This window comes from Macrobrachium nipponense, chromosome 29, assembly GCF_015104395.2.
Source record: "Macrobrachium nipponense isolate FS-2020 chromosome 29, ASM1510439v2, whole genome shotgun sequence".
In the NCBI taxonomy this organism is placed as follows: Eukaryota; Metazoa; Arthropoda; class Malacostraca; order Decapoda; family Palaemonidae; genus Macrobrachium; species Macrobrachium nipponense.
Genome location: NC_061092.1, coordinates 20001 through 40165, shown reverse-complemented (window position 1 = coordinate 40165; position 20165 = coordinate 20001). Strand labels below are relative to the sequence as shown.

Sequence of the window (20165 nt, the reverse complement as noted above, 5' to 3'; positions counted from 1 at the left end):
CGCTGAAGGCACGAGGCAATAAGCTAGGGGGTCTGGGGTGAGCGGTTAACTTCCCTAGCTGGGTACAGTTTGGAGACCTGGCAGCAAAGTGGCGTTATACATTTCACAGCAATGTTTTGGGCTGGGATTTTAAAACCTGTAACCAATAATTCTTGTTAGATGGAATCAGGTACAGATCTCAGCTGATTGATTGAAATTGGGATACGTATATACGCAGTGCTGTTCTGTTCTGTTCTTTCTCGTATTCTTAGTCCCTCGTAGCCTGTTTTTTCTATTCTACACTTAATTTCTGAAATCTGTTCTTTATACTATGTACTACGCATTGCTACAACAGCATCAAGAACAGCAACTACTGCTACTAGTAATATTGTTATTATAAGTTTCTATTTTTGCTGCCATTCATATCAGAAGGGAAGGGGCTGGCAGCCACCCCCCCTAAATCTACCACTGGTTGTGTATCCGTGTACAGCACAAGGCAAATGCTTTCAATATAATCTTAGGCTGTGTTTTCCAAAGAGCAACAATTATTCTGTTATGATGCCATTGTTTATCCTAAGTGGTTGGTTAAATCACAACTGTATTGTATTGTTAGTTGGTTTAAATCAGAGGTTTTTAATCTGGGGTTGCAAGATCTTTCTTGAGCGAGGGTTTGTTTGAGCTTTTTTCCCACTGCTGCTGAACAAAGCTTATTGAACTGAAATAGTTGTAATGTCTTTTTGGTGCAAATAAGCAAATTTATTACAGGGCAGTGTTATTTTTGTACCAGGACATTACATATAAATACAAGCAGTCCCTGGTTATCTAATGCCATAAAATCGGCGATTTATGGCACCACAACGCGCCAAGTTCCGGTTAATAACGTAATAAACTACCAATATAATAGAGTTATGGCGCCATAACATACCTAAAGCAGGCACCATTAACAAGCTATCGGTGCCATTAATCGGATAAATCAGTTTCGGTTAATGGTAGTTTTTGCTTATCGCCGATAACCAGAGACTACTTGTATTATTGAATCAGAAATTTTAAAGGGGGGTCATTGGTCATTTTGAGTTGATTATAATGGATTGCAGTATGATAAAGGTTGGTACCACTGGTATGAATAATCTAACAGTACAGTGGATCCCCGCCCCCCTGTATTTGCGGATTTCTCCCTAGAACCCCGCATTATTCGTGGAAAATTTGCTGATTTGCAGTATTTTTTATGAGAAATATCCACATAATCCTGTTTTTTTTTGTTTTTTTAATCAATTTCATCATAAAATGCACTTTTTGTGATATATCTATTAAAAAATCAGGTAGAAAAATTTTTTGTGGGTTTTTCTTGAGTTTTAACTAACAAAGTAGGTTTTAAGCATTGTTATAGGGGGCTCCAACTGTTCGCGGGTTCTAACTATTCACGGGGGGGGTCTGGTACGCATCCCCTGCGAATACCGAGGGACCACTGTATGGTGTTTAAGCCCTGTGAAAGGTAATCATCCCTATGCGTTAAAATTAGATGTATGAGTTATAGCTATTGCTGTTTTTGATGCAAAAAAATTCCATCATTATGGGCAAGAAAACTACGTAAAATTCATTGTATAAATGATTCTAGTTTATTATTTTATCTAAATCTTGAGACTACATAAAACCTCACACTCGGAAAAGTACAGCTTTTATTGGTAATTCAATACTTACTGTAGAGTAAGCCAAATTTGTTTTTGTCCTGTCATCCAATGGCTGAATATTTTATTCATGTTTGGGTACTGATTTCAGCCTCTACCCGAAGCTTCCAAAGCGGACACAATACTGAAAGTTGAAGACGCAGGTGCCACGAAGAAGCTATTCCGAAAACAGCATCCTTTCTTCATCGTCAAGGAGCTGCGGGAACTGACGTTTACTACAAAGCATCCTTGGAATCATAAGTGAGTACAGTACCTACAGGCAGTCCCCGGGTTACGACGGTCTCGGCTTACGATGTTCCGAGGTTACGACGCTTTTCAATTATATTCATCAGACATTATTTCCAGGGTTACAACGCTCATCTGGCAGATGAAATATGACACCAAAAATGCAAAATGATCAATATTTGAAGGGTTTTTTTTATGGAAAATGCAATAAGAATGCAGTTTACATAGTTTTCAATGCACCCAAAGCATTAAAAGTAAGGTTTTCTTAGGATTTTTGATGATGTTCCGGCTTACGACGCGTCTCAAGAACGGAACCCCTGTCGTAACCCGGAGACTGCCTGTACTCCCTTTTGGTAATTATGTCTGGATTGCACATTTATTACCTGTGTATCTGTGCACTGTAGGTGTAAAGGTTAAAATCATTCCTTTGTACATTTCTTAAAATGAGGATGTGAGAAGTTTAGCAGGAAACATTAGATATAAAAAGAGAATTTTATACAGACACCACCCTGCTCACGGGCAAGTTACGTTCCGGGCGGTCATTCGCTTGGGCGGTCATTCGCTTGTTGAATTGTTCATCATAAGTTGGTTACTGTATGCCTTTTTAAGTACAGTATGATATAGTAAAGTACAGACAGTCCCCAGGTTACGACGTGGGTTCCGTTCTTGAGACGCGTTTTAAGCCGAAAACCGTCGTAAGCCGGAATATGGTCAAAAATCCTAAGAAAACCTTTCATTTAATGCTTTGGGTGCATTAAAAACTAAGTAAACTGCATTCTTATTGCATTTTTCATCAAAAAAGCCTTCAAATATTGATTATTTTGCATGTTTGGTGTCATATTTCTTCTGCCAGGTCAGTGTTGTAGGCGCCATAACCCTGGAACATGTCGTAACCCTGGAAATAATTTCCGATGAATATAATTGAAAAGCGCCTGAACCTCGGAAAGTCGTAAGCCGAACCCATCGTAACCCGGGGACTGCCTGTACTGGACATTTTTACATCCTAAAACACAATACACTGTACATCCAGTACTGCAGAACAAAATTTGATCGTACAGGTGGCAAAGAGGAGCATTCTAAACAGTTTTAATTTGCATTCCTGTTTGATCATATTTGGATGTTCATAAGCAATGTCTGTCTACACTGTTGCATGTTCAAACGAGGCAAGTTATTTCCTTGAATTATTATATGCCCCGACTTTAAGTGCGCAGCCTTTAATCCTCTCATGCCTGTCATGCAGTATAAAAGTCAAGTGTTAGAGGTTAGAACTTTTTAGGTCTGAATAAATGCAATCACTCATTACCATTATATCAAATGGAAAAAAATAGGATTAGTCAGATACTTCTTGCATATTTACTTTTTCAGATTATTTTTCCACTTTCTCTTAGATAATCTGCAAGCTACGTATATGGTTTTGAAGCTAAAGTATTGTGCTTTGAGGTCAGTTCGTAACACCCAGAAACAAAATCTGTTGAATAGACATGGAAGACTTTTTGTTACAGAATTTTTTATTCATAATTTTTTTGCTGCTTTGATGTATACTATAAAATAGCCCCTGAAATGGAGAGGGGACATTTTAGCGACATTATTATCAATGAAGCATTTACCCTCTGTTTATAATTTCCATCTAATATCGTATTAAGAGCACAAGTTGAGTTATTAAATCCAGAGAAGTGTATTCAGTGTTAAAAAAGAAGAGTAAATCAAATTTACATTTAGTTCCTGACTCATTGATTCAAATCAAATTTACATTTAGTTCCTGACTCATTGATTCATATATTATTGGTTGCTGTCTATTAAATCCAAATATTTTTCCTAAAATCGAACACTTTTATGGAAAGAATTTATCCTGGAAAGGGGTGTCTGACCTAAAAAAAATTTTTTGTCTCCTTACTTCTCACAAAGATGCCAATTTTTAATTACAAGATGACAGACTTGTGACTTTAGTTTTGTCTGCCAATACTACTAGCATCTCTAGACAGACTTTGAAGGCAAAATGCCAAAGATGACAGAAAATATGCCCTATCAGCGGAGGGTGAGGACCCCATTCTTAGCACACCCCCCCCCCCCCCCCAAGAAATTTTTGTTAATTTGTGTGCATTTTGAAACTATAGGATTCACCTTGGGAGGGAAATTTATTATCATTATATTTCAAAGGCTAGGGAGCCCATCAGTGTCTTGAGGGAACAAGTGCCCTCTCCCAAATGACACCATTCCTGTGACATCTCCTTAAGGGAGATGGAACGGTCAAGTTCGGTACTGGGCACTTTTCACGTACAAGAGCCATGTAGTCAAGTAATATTTTGGCTCTTAAAGTTAGTCATGCTCATCATTTACCCCCATACATGTTTGGTGAATAGTCCACATGAACTAATTTTTTATGCTGTTCAAATTTCAATTGATAGAGAATGCCTAATTATTCTTTTTCTTCCACAAATTCTATTGTACTCTTATTGCAAAGTTCTCATCCAAGTACTGACAGTTTAGCAGTGTGTTTACCAACTTTTCTGGTGCACATAGGAATCCTAGTGACATTATCATGTATACTAGTTTTGTAGGAATTTTGCCAAGGACTTGTCTAAGTCATCTCCGTCTCATATTCATCTTTAACCGTGATTCAAATTTAAATTTCTGTCATGACACGATAGAACCTCAAATGAATTAGTCAGCCATTTCTCAGTCCAACTTGCCATATGACTTAATATTTTTTGTAAACCTTGTTTGTCAAATTGGTAGACTCTTTGGTATGGTTTCATATTCATACAGTAATACAACTTTAGTTACCCTAATCAGTGAAAACTGGGAAATTGCCAATTCATATTTAAATATTAAGAAAAAATGACAAAACTGCATTTTTTTTTAATTGCAATTTTTGAGTGCAGTTGTACGGAGCAATATTTAAGAAGGGTTAGAACATGCTTTTCCTTGAGTTCATGTAATGATCTTGCTTTTTTCAGCAAATAGGATATTTCAAAGTAACTTCCTTCATAATTCCTAAATAGCTTTGCCTTTAGGGTAGCAAACCTCACAGGGGGCTAGTACCATCATTGCTATGAACACGGTGCACTGTAGGCGTCCTTTCAGACCCTGGCTGCAACTTGTTTCATACTTTTTTACTCTACCTCCATTCCCATTCTCTTTCTTCCCACCTTCTCCTAATAATTGTTTTTATCCCTTTAGCCCCTGGCTGCAACTTCTTTCATTCTTTTAACTGTACTTCCATTCCCATTCTCTTTCTTCCCTCTTACTTTCCACCCTCTCCTAACAATTGTTTCATAGTGCAAACCTTTTTAGTCTCAATGTCTCAATTTCCCTTTCAGCGCTGATAGATCTCATACAGACATCCCATTGCTAGGCCCAAATTTTACACTCCATTCTATTCCACTGAGGGGAGCAACAAAATGAAAAACAATATATTACGTAATGGTATCTTGAAAACTGTAGATTCTTAATGTAAACTGTAATAGTCCTTGACTTGTTTTCTTTTTTATTTGCAGACCAGGGAGGCGATTTGCCAAGACGAATCCCCCAAGGGACAGAGAGTACTTGTAAGGTGACCGAAACATCTCGCACGAACGGAGAATTCTTTTGTAAATATTTTAATTAATAAAAGATTATGACTGTACAATATGAATCTTATTCAAAATCTTATGACATATACATCTTTTTTTTCCAACAAAAGAAACAATGCTGTACATTTAGTCTGCTAATAGATTCCTTCGCAGTCCGCTTACTTCGAAGTGCTTTTTGTAGCTGACGCAGTGCTTGATGTGGCATTTAGCGTGATACCTCAGTGTGCTTCTTGCTTCATGACTGATTGCTGAAAAAGGTATTATTATTATTATTCTGAAGACAAATCCTTATTCATATGGAAGAAGCCTATAGGAGCCACTGACATGAAATTCAAACTTCGGAAGAATGTGGTGTTCATGTGCAAGAAGTTACAGAAAAAAATTAGACAAGAAAATTAAATTGACATCAATAAATATTTAAATAAATGATTAAACTACAGTGTGAAATGTTTTGTGGTAGTAATGCACTGAATCTTCAATTGAATCTTGAATTTTTAAGGTTCTAATTGCATGAAATCCTCAGGGATGTTGTAGAGAAATAGAAGCTTACTGTAAAATAACCTTGAAAGCTATTTTTTTTATTCTGGACCTAAACAATAAGACCCATGCTAGATTATTAACAAAATTAGCAAAATACGTTATGACACCTCGAAAATAAAATGCTGACATCATCATTAATGTTACTAAAGTGCAGAGGCTACACAGTGTTCCAAACACAGGCACTCAGTCCCCAGTTATCGGCGGGGGTTACATTCTTGGCAGGTTGCTGATAAGCGAAAACCGCCTTTAACTGATAATCGGAACTCAGTGTGTTATGGCACCATAAAGCTCTGATTTTATGGTGATAAAACAGGATCGCCATTAACTGAGGACTGTCTGTAGTATAAGAAAACTGACCAGAAAAGGTCATGTGTATACAGTCCGGCAGCAAGAATCGAGTCGCACTTACCAGACGCGAAAGATCCACACATTGTGCAAACTGCTCCACCTCCCTGGCACATCGAAGGGACTGGCGGGGATGGTCCTGGTAGCAATGCATGACGGCATCCTGGTGATTTTGGCAGACGGGAGAACAGGAAGCCTTCATGAACAATCCTTCCACTTCCTTCAGGGTGCTGGCCACTTGGTCCTCAGAGAGGCGTGCCATCTTGATGAACTGCAGAAGTGTATGAAGTATTAGGGGTAAGAAACAACCTGGTAACCAAGTAGGGCAGTGAGATTAATATAAGCCTAATTTATATAAATTTAGAACATGATACCATAACTGGATACAGAATCAATGCTATGAGAAACAGAAAAGCAAAATAAAATAGATTAGCAAAGGGAATAGTGTAAACAATTTACAGTATTATAATTAACAATGCACAGATTTGAGCTTTGGGCAAAATTACAAGTTCTAGAGAAAGCAGAATGCTACAAGCACCAAGGGCCCCAAAAGGGGAAAGCAGACTGTAAAACAAAACATTGATTTCAAGAATAAACTATAAAGAAAAACAAAAACAAAAACAAATGCAGTCAATTCCTGGGATTTGTGGAGGGAAAAGGGGCCACAATCCCTTGCAAATACCTAAAATCCACGAATACTTGACACCCCCTCAAAATGCTTATACAGTGGTCCCCGAGTATTCGCGGGGGATGAATACCAGAGCCCCCTGTGAATAGTTAGAACCTGCGAATAGTAGGAACCCCTATAAAAATGCTAAAAACAGCCTATTTTGTTAGTTAAAACTCAAGAAAAACCCACTAAAAATTTTTATTTTGGGTTTTTTTAATAGTTTTATCAGAAAAAGTGCATTTTATAATGAAATTGATAAAAAAAAAAAAAAAGGAATTTGTGGATATTTCTCATAGAAATATACCGCGAATGTGCGAATTTTCCTTGAATAATGCGGGAAAACATTCCTGAGAGAAATCTGCGAATACGGGGGGTCCACTGTACCTGCCTATTTTAAAAGTTTTATCATGAAAAATGTAGTCATAAAAATAACATGAAAATACAGTGGGCTCCCCGTATTTGCGTTCTCCAGACTCGTGGACTCACGTATTCGCAGATTTCTCTCTGGACCACATCTACCCATTATTCGCGGGAGATTCGCCTATTCGTGATATTTTTCTGAGAAATATCCAGAAATTCCTGTTTTTTTAAATAAATTTCATCATAAAATGCACTTTTTTTCATAAAAATATTAAGAAAACCAGGTATAAAAATTTTTTGATGGGTTTTCTTGAGTTTTACCTGCCAAAATAGGCCGTTTTCAGTTTTTTATTGGGGTTCCAACTATTCACAGCTTCTAAACTTTCGGGGGGGGGGGGGTTCCGGTACGCACCCTCCCCGCGGGATACGCATCCCTGGATAAGTGAATCTTCTGCGAATAATGTCGACATACATTCCACACAAAAATCCATGAATAGGTGAAGCCCCTGAATCCAGAACAGCAAATAGGCAGGGGTTCAAGAGTACGTAAGCTAAAACCAACAGACTAGGCGGGAACTCAAACGAGAATTCAAGTTGCTCCGTTTTCATTTCTCATGCAAGAATAAATTCGTGAAAGCCTTCATGGGAGAATTAAAGGTCTGAACATTCTATACCTCACAAAGGCTTGGCTCATCCTGTGAAAACAAAAGAGGTTGATGCTGCCTTCTCCTCCTCAAAGAAACATCTTGTTGTTTGTAATGAGCTACTGTAGCAACTAAACAAGGAAACTACTCTTAACAAGACAGTTTGAGCTGGATTTTAAAAGAGGAAGTCATAACCCAAAAGAAACCTCCTCAACAACCTTGCATATAAAATTATCGATCAGTACTCAACAAACATTGGCACCTTTAGAGACCTGTACTAAGTAGAAACTAGAGTGACTTAAAATAACCTCCAATGAGACTACTCCAATTCCAAATAGCATTTACTACTGCCGTGTCAAAAGTTTCTTAAACAAGGTGGGAATTTTTCACAAGAGACAGTAGCAGCTGGTTTGCTATGTGGAAAGTGACCACAGGTAATGAACTCTGCTAAAACAATGTTGCCTTTAGAAAAAAAAATCTATTCACATTCACCCTCAGGGCAATTACACTAACCATATACGGTATGACCTATTCACTGCTGTAGTAGCCCACTGATATAACACTACAGCTTCAAAATACTTGCCTCCTTTTCTCTGGCATCCAGCTTATCACGCCAATCTTGGTTGAGTTTCTTGATTTCTTGTTCTTTCTCCTCGCGTAATCTCATGACCATCAGGTGCGCCTCCTCGGCGTAAATGGACCACGGCGGTATGTTCCCAGCTGGCTGTGTCAACGTTGGGCTAGGAGCAGCTCTATGAACAGAATCATCCAATGAATAATTTATAAAATATTAAAATATGACAAATTTGTATTTTTCATAACTTACAAACCTGAGGTCTTAACATTAGGATAAATACTCAGCGCCAGCTGGAAACCGGTAAAGTTTAAAATAATTGTGTACGCAAGGGACTATTGGCATCTGTGCTTGGTCACGAGACATGTGGAGCCACCCACATACCCCTCATTAACTCGTGACCCTGTTAGTTATTCTTCCAACCCAGGTTAGTTGATAGCGGGGTGGTTAGAGGTGGGCCTTTGTATGTTAAGACATCAGGTTTGTAAGTTATGAAAAATGCAAATTAGCTACAAATTTGTCATTTGTTCATATGCGAAACAAACCTTTGGTCTTAACATTAGGATAGACTTACTCTTGGTGGGAGGTAAGTACTATTAACCCTTAAACGCCGAAGCGGTAAAAAAAAAAATGTCTCCCGTGTGCCGGAGGTGTTTCAGATTGAGCGCGGAAGCGGAAAAAATATTTTTTTCAAAAAATCACAACGCGCTTAGTTTTCCAGATTAAGAGTTCATTTTTGGCTCCTTTTTTTGTCATTGCCTGAAGTTTAGTATGCAACCATCAGAAATGAAAAAAAATTATCATTATCATATATAAATAATGCGATATATGATAGCGCAAAAACGAAATTTCATATATAATTGTATTCAAATCGCGCTGTGCGCAAAACGGTTGAAGTAACAAGTTAATTTTTTTTCGTTGTAATGTACACTAAATTGCAATCATTTTGGTATATAACACATTGTAAAACGATAAAAGCAACACAGAGAAAATATTATCACAAAATAATGTATGAATTCGTAACGTGCAGACGTAAACAAATATTTTTTTCAAAAATTCACCATAAATCTAAATATTGTCCTAGAGACTTCCAATTTCTTTCGAAATGAAGATAAATGATTGAATATTACTATACTATAAGAATATTAGCTTACAAATGCAGTTTTCGACCATATCTGACGAGTTAAATTTGACCGAATGTCGAATTTTTTATATATATTTTTTTATATGCAATTATTTCGGAAATAAGAAAAGCTACAACTTTCAAATATTTTTCGTTTTATTCTACATAAAATTGCGCACATTTTCATATATAAAACTCTATGAAATGCCTAATATGAAACGGAGCAAATATTCCGAGAATGGGACGTACACATTTCGGAGATTTGTGGCGGAGAATCCGGTGCGCGGATGGAAGGAAAGTTTTTTTTTTTAAATTCACCATAAATTTAAATATTGTGCTAGAGACTTCGAATTTGTTTCAAGATGAAGATAAATGACTGAATATTACTAGAATGTAAGAGTTTTAGCTTACAATTGCGTTTTTCGACCATTTCGGTAGAGTCAAAGTTGACCGAACGTGGTTTTTTTTCTATTTATCGTGATTTATATGCAAATATTTCAAAAATGAGAAAAGCTACAGCCTTCAATTATTTGTAGTTGTATTCTACATGAAATTGCGCACATTTTCATATATAAAACTTTATGTAACGGCTAATTTAAAATGGTGCAAACATTACCACAATCCGCACGTATGATTTTTCGGAAGTTACCGCGCGGACGTAAAGAAAATGTTATTTTTTTTCATAAATTCACCATATAAAATCGAAATATTGTTTGCTAGAGACTTCCAATTTGTTGCAAAATGAAGGTAAATGCTTGAATATTACTAGAATATAAGCGTTTTAGCTTACATTTGCGTTTTTTGACCATTTCGGTAGAGTCAAAGTTGACCGAAGGTTGAAAATTTGTCACTTATCATTTTCTATATGAAAATATTTCAAAATTGATAAAAGTTACAACCATGGGTTGTTTTTAGTTGTATTGTGCATGAAATTGCGCACATTTTCATATATAAAACTTTATGTAACGGCTAATTTAAAATGGTGCAAAAATTACCACAATCGCATGTATGATTTTTTTCGGAAGAGTTACCGCGCGGACTTAAGGAAAAAGTTTTTTCATAAATTCACCATAAATCGAAATATTGTGCTAGAGACTTCCAATTAGTTGCAAAATTAAGGTAAATGATTGAATATTACTAAAATATAAGAGTTTTAGCTTACAATTGCGTTTTTCGACCATTTCGGTAGAGTCAAAGTTGACCAAAGGTTGAAATTTTGGCACTTATCGTTATTTATATGAAAATATCTCAAAACTGATAAAATCTACAATCATGAGTATTTTTTTGTTGTGTTCTACATAAAAATGCGCATATTTTCATATATAGAACTTTATGTAACGGCTAATTTAAAATGGTAAAAAAATTATGTCAAAGTGACGAAATAATTTCCGAGATGTGTCACAGATACTTTTTAGTGCGGCAAGAAAGAAATTCGCGCTTGCGCGCCTGCGTGACGATTGTAAACAAAACAACACCTTGATCCGTGAACTCCCAGCATCCCCCAAGGCGCGTGATTCAAGAGTTTTCGGCTGGTAGGCCTAAAAGTATTTTTCCGCGAATTTTTAAAAAAACTTTTGTATGTCGACGTAAAATATGTCCAGTCGGCACCCAAGAGACAAAAAATGTCGACGTAAAATACGTCCAGTCGGCGTTTAAGGGTTAACCAACTGGGAGCTTGCCACCTTTGATCAGTTTTCTGAATACCAGAATTCTACGAAACAACTGACCAGTATTTCCGAGACAAAGAGCAACTTTTTAAGAGGAACTTGTATTTTTCCTGACATACAAAACTGAATTTCTTTACATACGGATTTAGCTCCAATGTAAAGAATAAAGACTTGTATTTGAGCACAAACAAACATGTCTGGAAGATAAAAATGAACGAACAGGTGACTGTTCATTAATTTTCACGAATGGGGAAATGAACTGCACAACTAACTGCTACTCTTTCCTTACTCAAGTTCAAGTTTTTGTGTTACAATATTGAGCAGTAAGATGGCTTTCATTGAATAATGAATTTGCTTATTCTGCAAATGGAAAGAAATGCATACTTCTATGGTCTATTAAATATACATTATGCAAGAATCATAATGAGTGTCAAAAGTCTGTCTCATAATCTCTACTATGTATTATACGTACATACAGTATTAATACCCCAAAATTACGTGAGGTTAGCTACCAGACCCCCTTCCACAAAGGGAAGTTTCACGGAAGTTTGTCACGGTCTCTAAAATGGCTAATAAAAGCTTACTTCTAGAGTTTGAACACTAAATATGACCATAATCATGCTCCCTAAATATTAAGCTTATCTTCTGAATGAAATTAAAGTTACTGAAATTCGATTTAAAACTTGGCTTAAGTCATTACCCATAAAAAAGAAATAAATGGTTGGTAAAAATATAGGAGTGTGTACATACATACAACATAATTCTCTTTTCTTTTCCCCTGTTTCTTTAAAATAATATCACAAATTTTGTAACTACAGTTATATTATTATCACAAATTTTGTAACTACAGTTACAAAATATATTATTATTATTATTATTATCATTATTATATCATTAATATCTGAAAATTTTAATAAACAGTACAAACTACATGTACCATAAAAATTCTCTCTTCTCAGTTAAAAAGAGAGAGAGAGAGAAAAATTATTATTTGTATTATTTAGTTTTATTTAATTTACATAGAAAAAAATTGAACAAACACCTTTGCAGGATTCAAAAATGAAGTGGTTGAGATCACATGTCTGTGAAATAGTACTCGCATATGATAATTAGTTAGATTCCAATGAAAAGTTAGCGCTATTGAGAATTCACACAACTCAAATCGCATAAGATTGAGGTATTACTGTATATCCCTCTACATTACTATTTTCCAATATTGCAACCTGCCCTTTTCCAACTACCCTCATCACTTCTCATGAGCAACTTTCAATACCATCAAAGTCCAAATAACAATTGCTTATCAACTTAATTATGTTGGACGTAAAGGCCTTCAAGAAGTACACTATAATAGCCCTACACATAAGTATGACCCAATCACAATTACAGAAAGAGAGGTCTATTTTATAACCTCGACACATACCTGACTGCAATGTTAACATCTGGAGGGGACGGAACCTCTGGCAGTATCTGAGTGGGAATGGTTCCCTCGACAAGCGGCAGAGGTGGAACAACTGGAACCTCACCCACGCTTTCGTTGGGAGTAGACTGTGTCGCTAAGGATGATAACGATGAAACAGATTAGCTTGGATATCCTCCAGACTCGGATTCAACGCTTACCATTCTCACTTTAAAATAGTTAATCACTTTTTCATCTATTTAATTGGTATCATGTCCACTAAATTTCAACAGCAATGCAAGTGAATTTAATGTATTAAAATTGCATACCAAAAGGAAAATTGTGAATCTTATTAACTCATCAATCTATTAATATAAACTTAAGCTATGTGGGAAGCGAAATGAGTAGCAGCCAAGCATACTTTCACAGCGTTACTGTTTCCTGAGAAACCCAGCATAGGAGCCATAAACCAGGAAAGACACATTTCTAATGTGTTATGCCCAAGAAAGATCTTCGGTGTTGAGTGCCTATAAGAAAACTGCCTCCTTTTTTTTCTATCAGTGATCATTCACAAACAGTACCGAATAACTGAATCAACTTACTCCCACATTGAATTTGACTTTTACACCAAACCTAGCTCTTGCAGACGTGAGTCATCCAGAGTATTTTACAATTTATCACAGTTTATTTAACGTCCTACGCTTGGCACAAAATGCATCCCTTTCAATGACTAAAATTTCAAATCAAATATCAGAGGGCAGTTTTCTATATAGCAGGCCAGGCAGTTTGTTGTCCCTTGTAAATTGGGCAAATGATTAGTTCACCTAAGATAACTCTAATGCTCTTATTGGATGGATGGAGCATTCGATACCTGGGGAAGGTTCTAAGGAGTACATAACGATGGGGTGAGGGACATATACGCACAAAGGATGAATGTTCAAAATAAATACTGAGATATGCTAACGCTTTCTTAATGATGAAGTGATGGTATGTAATGGAAACAGTTAGTTGTGGTCTTTACAGAAATCCACAAAATGCGATTGAAGCAAATATAAAATTACTCCATTACTGCAGGATACCAAACAATCAATTGGTTGAGAGAGAGAGAGAGAGAGAGAGAGAGAGAGAGAGAGAGAGAGAGAGAGAGAGAGAGAGAGAGAGAGAGAGTTACTACCTAAATAAAAAATACTACTACAACGAGTACGTACAATATCAACTGAAACGTTAACCTCAAAGTGTATCAAAATCTAACATACTCTCTCAGAGTGTCAAATGCAGTGGGCTCCCCGTATTCGCGTTCTCAGGATTCGCAGACTCACACATTCATGGATTTCTCTCTGGAACATATCCCCCCCATTATTTGTGGGAAATTCGCCTATTCGCCGTATTTCTCTCCGAGAAATATCCCCAAATATGACATTGTTATGATACAATAAAGTTTCATACATACTTACCTGGCAGATATATACATAGCTATAGACTCCGTCGTTCCCGACAGAATTTCAAATTTCGCGGCACTCGCTACAGGTAGGTCAGGTGATCTACCGCCCTGCTCTGGGTGGCAGGACTAGGAACTATTCCCGTTTTCTAATCAGATTCTCTCTTCCACCTGTCTCCTGCGGGGAGGCTGGGTGGGTCTTCAATTGTATATATCTGCCAGGTAAGTATGTATGAAACTTTATTGTATCATAACAATGTCATTTTCATACATTCAACTTACCTGTCAGATATATACATAGCTGATTGACACCCTTTGGTGGAGGGCAAGAGACAGCTAACTAACTGACTAGACAGGTAAACAACATATGTTGTAGGTATAAATAAACCTTAGTTCCTACCTTTTTAGATGGAAGACTTCGTGGCTACTGCCCAGGAGTCTGCTTCATCTCAAGAGCCTTAGCGAGATAGTGATCTGTGGCCAAGAGTTCTTGTGGATCTGTCGATGGGGTCTCTTCCACTTACTCGACAGAACCTAACTGGCGTTTGTCAATTGGTAGCACATCCGCTTATATGACAACACGCATTTATTTAAGGAGCACACAACCAATCCCGATCACCCGATCCTAACCCGTGTTAGTTCTAAGATTGCCTAGAGTTATCCCCAAACTCTTAGCAAACAACCACAAACTCGAAACTCATACATACAAAAATAACAAATTTTTTGTACCCCTCTAATAGTCAGATGTCACTCGATTTTCAAATGAAGAGAAGTGAAGGCCGCCTGTGCGACAACTGACACTCCCATACACCGAAAACACGAGAACACATCCGACAAGAGGGTTATGAACACAATTTAAGGATTGGTGCTTTCTCCTTTACCCAGAACCGTCTGTGCTGACACAAACGGACCTAAAGAAAAACATTTATCATACGTAACTCGCACGTCTTTTAAATAATGGGATGCAAACACAGAGTTGCATCTCCAATAAGTTGCGTCCAAAATGTTCTTGAGTGACATATTTCTTTGGAACGCCACAGAGGTTGCGATTGCTCTAACTTCGTGGGCTCTCACTCTTAAAAGATTAAAAGAATCATCTGGACAATTCTTATGAGCTTCTGTGATAACACTTCTAACAAAGAAGGCTAAGGCGTTCTTGGACATTGCTCTCTTGGGGTCTTTCACTGAGCACCAAAGACCTTTATGCGAACCCCCCAACTGCTTCTTCCTGTCCAGATAAAATTTTAGAGCTCTAACTGGGCAAAGGGATCTTTCTGCCTCTCTGCCCACCAAACTAGAAAGTCCTTTCACTTCGAAGCTCCTGGGCCAGGGATTCGAAGGGTTTTCATTTTTGGCCAGAAAAGGGACTGAAATGAACAAATTGCAGAGTCTCCTTTAAAGCCAACTCTTTGAATCAAGGGCGTGCAACTCACTGACCTCTTTTTTTGCCGTTGCAAGAGACATCAGAAACAACACTTTCTAGTGATGTTACGAACGAAGCAGTGTGAAGTGGTTCGAATTCTACTGATGATAGAAATTTAAGAACCATCTAAGTTCCAGCTTGGAACCTAGGTTCAAGTGATTTTGATGTTTCGAAGGAACGAATGAGGTCGTGCAAATCCTTATCATTCGTTAGATCTAATCCCCTGTTTCTAAAGACTGCTGAAAGCATACTCCTGTACCCCTTAATAGTCGGTACCGAGAGATGCGACTTTTGTCTAAGAAACAGAAGGAAATCTGCAATTTCGGTCACAGAGGTACTGGAAGAGGACAGCTTCTTCGACCTACACCAGTTTTCTGAAAACTTCCCACTTCGATTGGCACACTCGCCTAGTAGATGATCTGGCGGGCTCTAGCAATTGCGTTTGCTGCCTGGCGAGAAAACCCCCTCGCTCTGACAAGTCTTTCGATAGTCGAAAGGCAGTCAGAGCAAGAGCGGGTAGATTTTGATGGTACCTCTCGAAGTGGGGTTGTTTGAGCAGATCTATTCTGTTTGGAAGAGATCTGGGGAAGTCCACCGTCCATTCCATCACCTCTGTGAACCAAATTTGAGCTGGCCAATACGGAGCAATCAGAGTCATCTTGGTTCCTTCGGATGCCACGAATTTTCTGACTACTTCCCCCAGTATCTTGAACGGGGGAAAAGCGTAAACGTTCTATCCCTGACCAGTCCAGGAGAAAGGCGTCTGTTGCATAAGCCCGGGGATCCTCCACCAGGGCACAAAATGTTTCTATCCTCTTGGAGAGGAATGTGGCGAAAAGATCTATTTGAGGCTTCCCCCAAAGGAGCCAAAGGCTCTGACAGACTTCTGAGTGGAGTGTCCATTCTGTGGGAAGGACCTGGAACCTCCTGCTCAATCTGTCCGCTCTCACATTCCTCTCCCCTTGGACAAACCTTGTTAGAAGAACTACCTTCCTTTGGTTCGCCCCCAAATCAGTAGATCTCTTGCCAGCTCGTACAGAGCAAAAGAGTGCGTCCCTCCTTGCTTCTTGACATAAGCCAGAGCTGTCGTATTGTCTGAATTTTCTGCAACGCTTTGCCTCTGACTAAGTGTTCGAAGCTCTTTAGCGCCAGGTGAATTGCTAAGAGCTCCTTGCAATTTATGTGCCATGACACCTGTTCTGCCGACCAGGTGCCTGACACTTCTTTGGATCCCAATGTTGCACCCCAGCCCGACTCTGAGGCGTCTGAAAACAATGTCAGGCTTGGGTTCCGTACTTGCAGGGACACTCCTTTTTGGTTTTCCCCCTTAATGGAAATCAACCACCACTTCAAATGATGTTTTATTTCTTCCGAGATTGGAAACGTGTCCGAGAGCTGACCTGTCTTCCAACTCCAACTTCTTCTTAGGAAGAACTGAAGCGGTCGAAGATGTAATCTTCCTAGGAGAAAGAACTGTTCGAGCGAGGAAAGGGTTCCCAGAAGGCTCAGCCATTCCCTCGCTGAAGTGCGCTCTTTCCCTAGAAAGTTCGATACTGTGGCACAGCCTTTCTTTATTCTCTCTTGAGATGGAAAAAAACTCGAAAACCCCGAGAATCCATCTGAATCCCCAGATAAACCACGTTCTGCTGGGGATCATCTGAGACTTCTCGAGGTTCACGATCAATCCCAATGATTTTGTCAATTCCAGTGTTATTGACAGGTCCTCCAAACACTGCTTTTGAGACCTGGCTCTGATGAGCCAGTCGTCCAGGTACAGGGAGACGTTTATCCCTTTCAAATGTAAGTGCCTTGCTACATTTTTCATCACGTCTGTGAAGACTTGAGGAGCCGTGGACAGGCCGAAACACAGGGCCCTGAACTGATAGATTCTTCCTTCGAACATAAATCGAAGGTACTTCCTCGACGAATGGTGGATCGGGATGTGGAAGTATGCGTCCTGAAGGTCTAGGGACACCATCCAATCCCCTTGCCGCAGTGCTGCAAGGACTGAGGCAGACGTTTCCATGCTGAACTTCTGTTGTTCGACAAATTTGTTCAGCGCACTTACCGTCCAGAACCGGTCTCCATCCCCCCGAGGCTTTTGCTACAAGAACAGCGATTGTAAAAACCCCGGGGAGTTGCAATCCAGCACTAGCTCTATTGCTCTTTTGTCCCACATCTGTTCCACCATCTGAGAAGAGTATCCATCAGAAAACAGGGTCCCTGTATCTGGCGGACAATTCCCTCGGTGATGTTGTCAAGGGAGGAATGTCCTTGAATGGGATGCGATACCCCTTCTTGATAATCGACATCGTCCAAGGGTTCGCTCCTATGTCTTCCCAGGCTTTCGCAAAAGAATGTAGCCTGGCTCCTACGGGTGTCTGGAGGACAGAATTCTCACTTCCCTTTCTTAAAGGGACGGAAGGAAGACCTGCCCCTCTTTTTCGGTGACTTCCTTCTGGCGATCGATCTAGTTGGAAGACCTCCTCGAAAGGGCTGTTGCTGAGCTGGGCGAGCCACTTTCTTTTCCTCACTAGCCACAGGCCTATTCTTCCTTGAGGATTGTCTAAGGAGATCCTGGGTGGCCTTTTCAGTTAGAGAATGCGCGATATCCTTCACTAACTGCGAGGGAAAAAGGTGTTCAGAGAGAGGCGCAAACAATAAGGCGGCTCTCTGCGAAGGAGAGACCAGCCTTCTGAGGAAAGCACTGTGAACCGCCCTCTTCTTAAAACTCCTGTACCAAAGAGGGAGCATACCTCAGCCGATCATCCTGAACAGCCTTATCAATGCAGGCGAGGATGCTATTTAGGGTTTCTGGGTCGAGTTGTTCCTTTTCCTGAGATTTCTTGGCCAGAACCCCAAGAGACCAATCTAAGAAGTTAAAAACTTCCAAAGTGTGAAAAAGTCCCTTGATAAGGTGGTCCGTTTCCGAAAGCCCCCACGTTACCTTCGCTGCATTCAAGGCGTGCCTTCTCGACGAATCCACCAAACTCGAGAAGTCTGATTCAGCTGAAACGGACAGAGACAATCCCATATTCTCTCCCGTTTCGTACCAAATGCCTCTCCTCCCTGTAAGTTTAGCGGGAGGCATACAAAAGACCGTCCTTCCTAACTCCTTCTTCTTCTTGAACCAGGAGTCAAGAGATTGTGAGCCCTCCTCATAGATATAGCAGGCTTCATTTTAAGGAAAGAGGAAGACTTGTGTGTTTTCGTGCTCGAAAACAGAGAGCGTGGAGAAGGGGGAGCAGCTGGCGTCAAAGAGTCTCCATATTCCTCCAATAGAAGGGACGAAAGAACTTTATAATTAGAAGATCCTTCCTTCATTTCGTCCTCCGAGGCATCTTCTGGGTTGATAGGCTCGGAAGGAGAAGGCTCCCTTCTTTCTTCTGACTCTTCTCTTACTCTCTTCACGATGTCAGGCTCTTCATACGAGGAATGCGCCTGGTGTACAGCAGGAGTACCTCGCCTGGGAGGTAGTAACGTGTTTGGAATACTCCTAGGCGCTTGGCAGGCGCAGAGAGCCTCGAATACTCCTTGGCTTTCTAGTAGGCGCATTTTGTTCAGAATACTCCTGGCGCGTGGTAGGAGTATTAAGCCCAGAATACTCCTGGCGCCTGGGAGGAGTATAAGCTTCGGAATACTCCTGGCGCCTGGGAGGAGTATTAAGTCCAGAGTACTCCTGGCGCCTGGAAGGAGTATAAGCTTCGGAATACTCCTGGCGGGCCGGGGAGGAGTATTCAGTTCAGAATACTCCTGGCGCCTGGGAGGAGTATCTAGGCCTGACGACTCCTGGCGCCTGGTAGGAGCACGTCGTTCCAAATACTCCTGATCCTTAGAATGCGTCTGATGTTTAGTAGGAGTATTGATTCCGGTAGGCGCTTTCCGTCTCACAAGCGCTCTACTCCTAACAGGATCTTCCTCTTCAGCTAACTCTTGGCGCTTGATTGAAGATCTTGAATGTTGTACTGGCTCGTTGCGCCTACTCGGAGCCTGGCTTCTGGTTGGCGCCCTACTCTTGACAGGAGTAACTTCCTTTCTTACTTCTCTCCTGTCTAGCGCATTGCTCCCCCCAGAGATGGCCGCCTGTGCGACAACTCCCCTGGAGGGTGCGTCGCGCCCGACAGGAGATTGGTATTTAGATCTTTTAATAGGAAGCCTATCATCCTTCTTACGAGTAGGCTCCTTATATAGAGTTCCTACTAACGAGGCTAGTTGCTCTTGCATATTCCTCAATATTTTCCAGGTTGAGGAATCTTTCGAATCAGGAGAGGGAGATCTGGAAGGCGCTCTAGGATCCCTTCCAGATCCAGAGCCTGAATGTATTCTCGCCTTCTTTATTACCGAAGGCGCTCCTTCTTCAGAGAAGCGCTCGGGACTAGAATTGAGCTCATGCTCTTTCATACTCCTCTTCAAAGGACGGGAAAGTTTCGACTCCTTCCATCCTCTTCTCGGAGAAGGCGAACTAGACGACGAAAAGCACTCTCGAAGGACGCTTTTCCTATAGCGGTCCTTGGCCGTATGTGA

At 39.8% G+C, this 20165-nt stretch overlaps 1 protein-coding gene across 1 annotated transcript in view; it reads right to left on the bottom strand.

The window, feature by feature from the left end:
* Positions 1-5472: 5472 nt before the first annotated feature.
* The window catches only part of LOC135205990 (uncharacterized), a gene marked incomplete at its 5' end in the record, with an annotated part of 19722 nt that continues 5029 nt past the window's right edge, over positions 5473-20165 (bottom strand). The window contains 4 exons of the mRNA XM_064237161.1: positions 5473-5709; positions 6411-6617; positions 8604-8772; positions 12805-12937. Coding sequence (XP_064093231.1) covers positions 5680-5709; positions 6411-6617; positions 8604-8772; positions 12805-12937 — 539 coding nt within the window. The remainder of the gene's footprint in view (positions 5710-6410; positions 6618-8603; positions 8773-12804; positions 12938-20165) is intronic.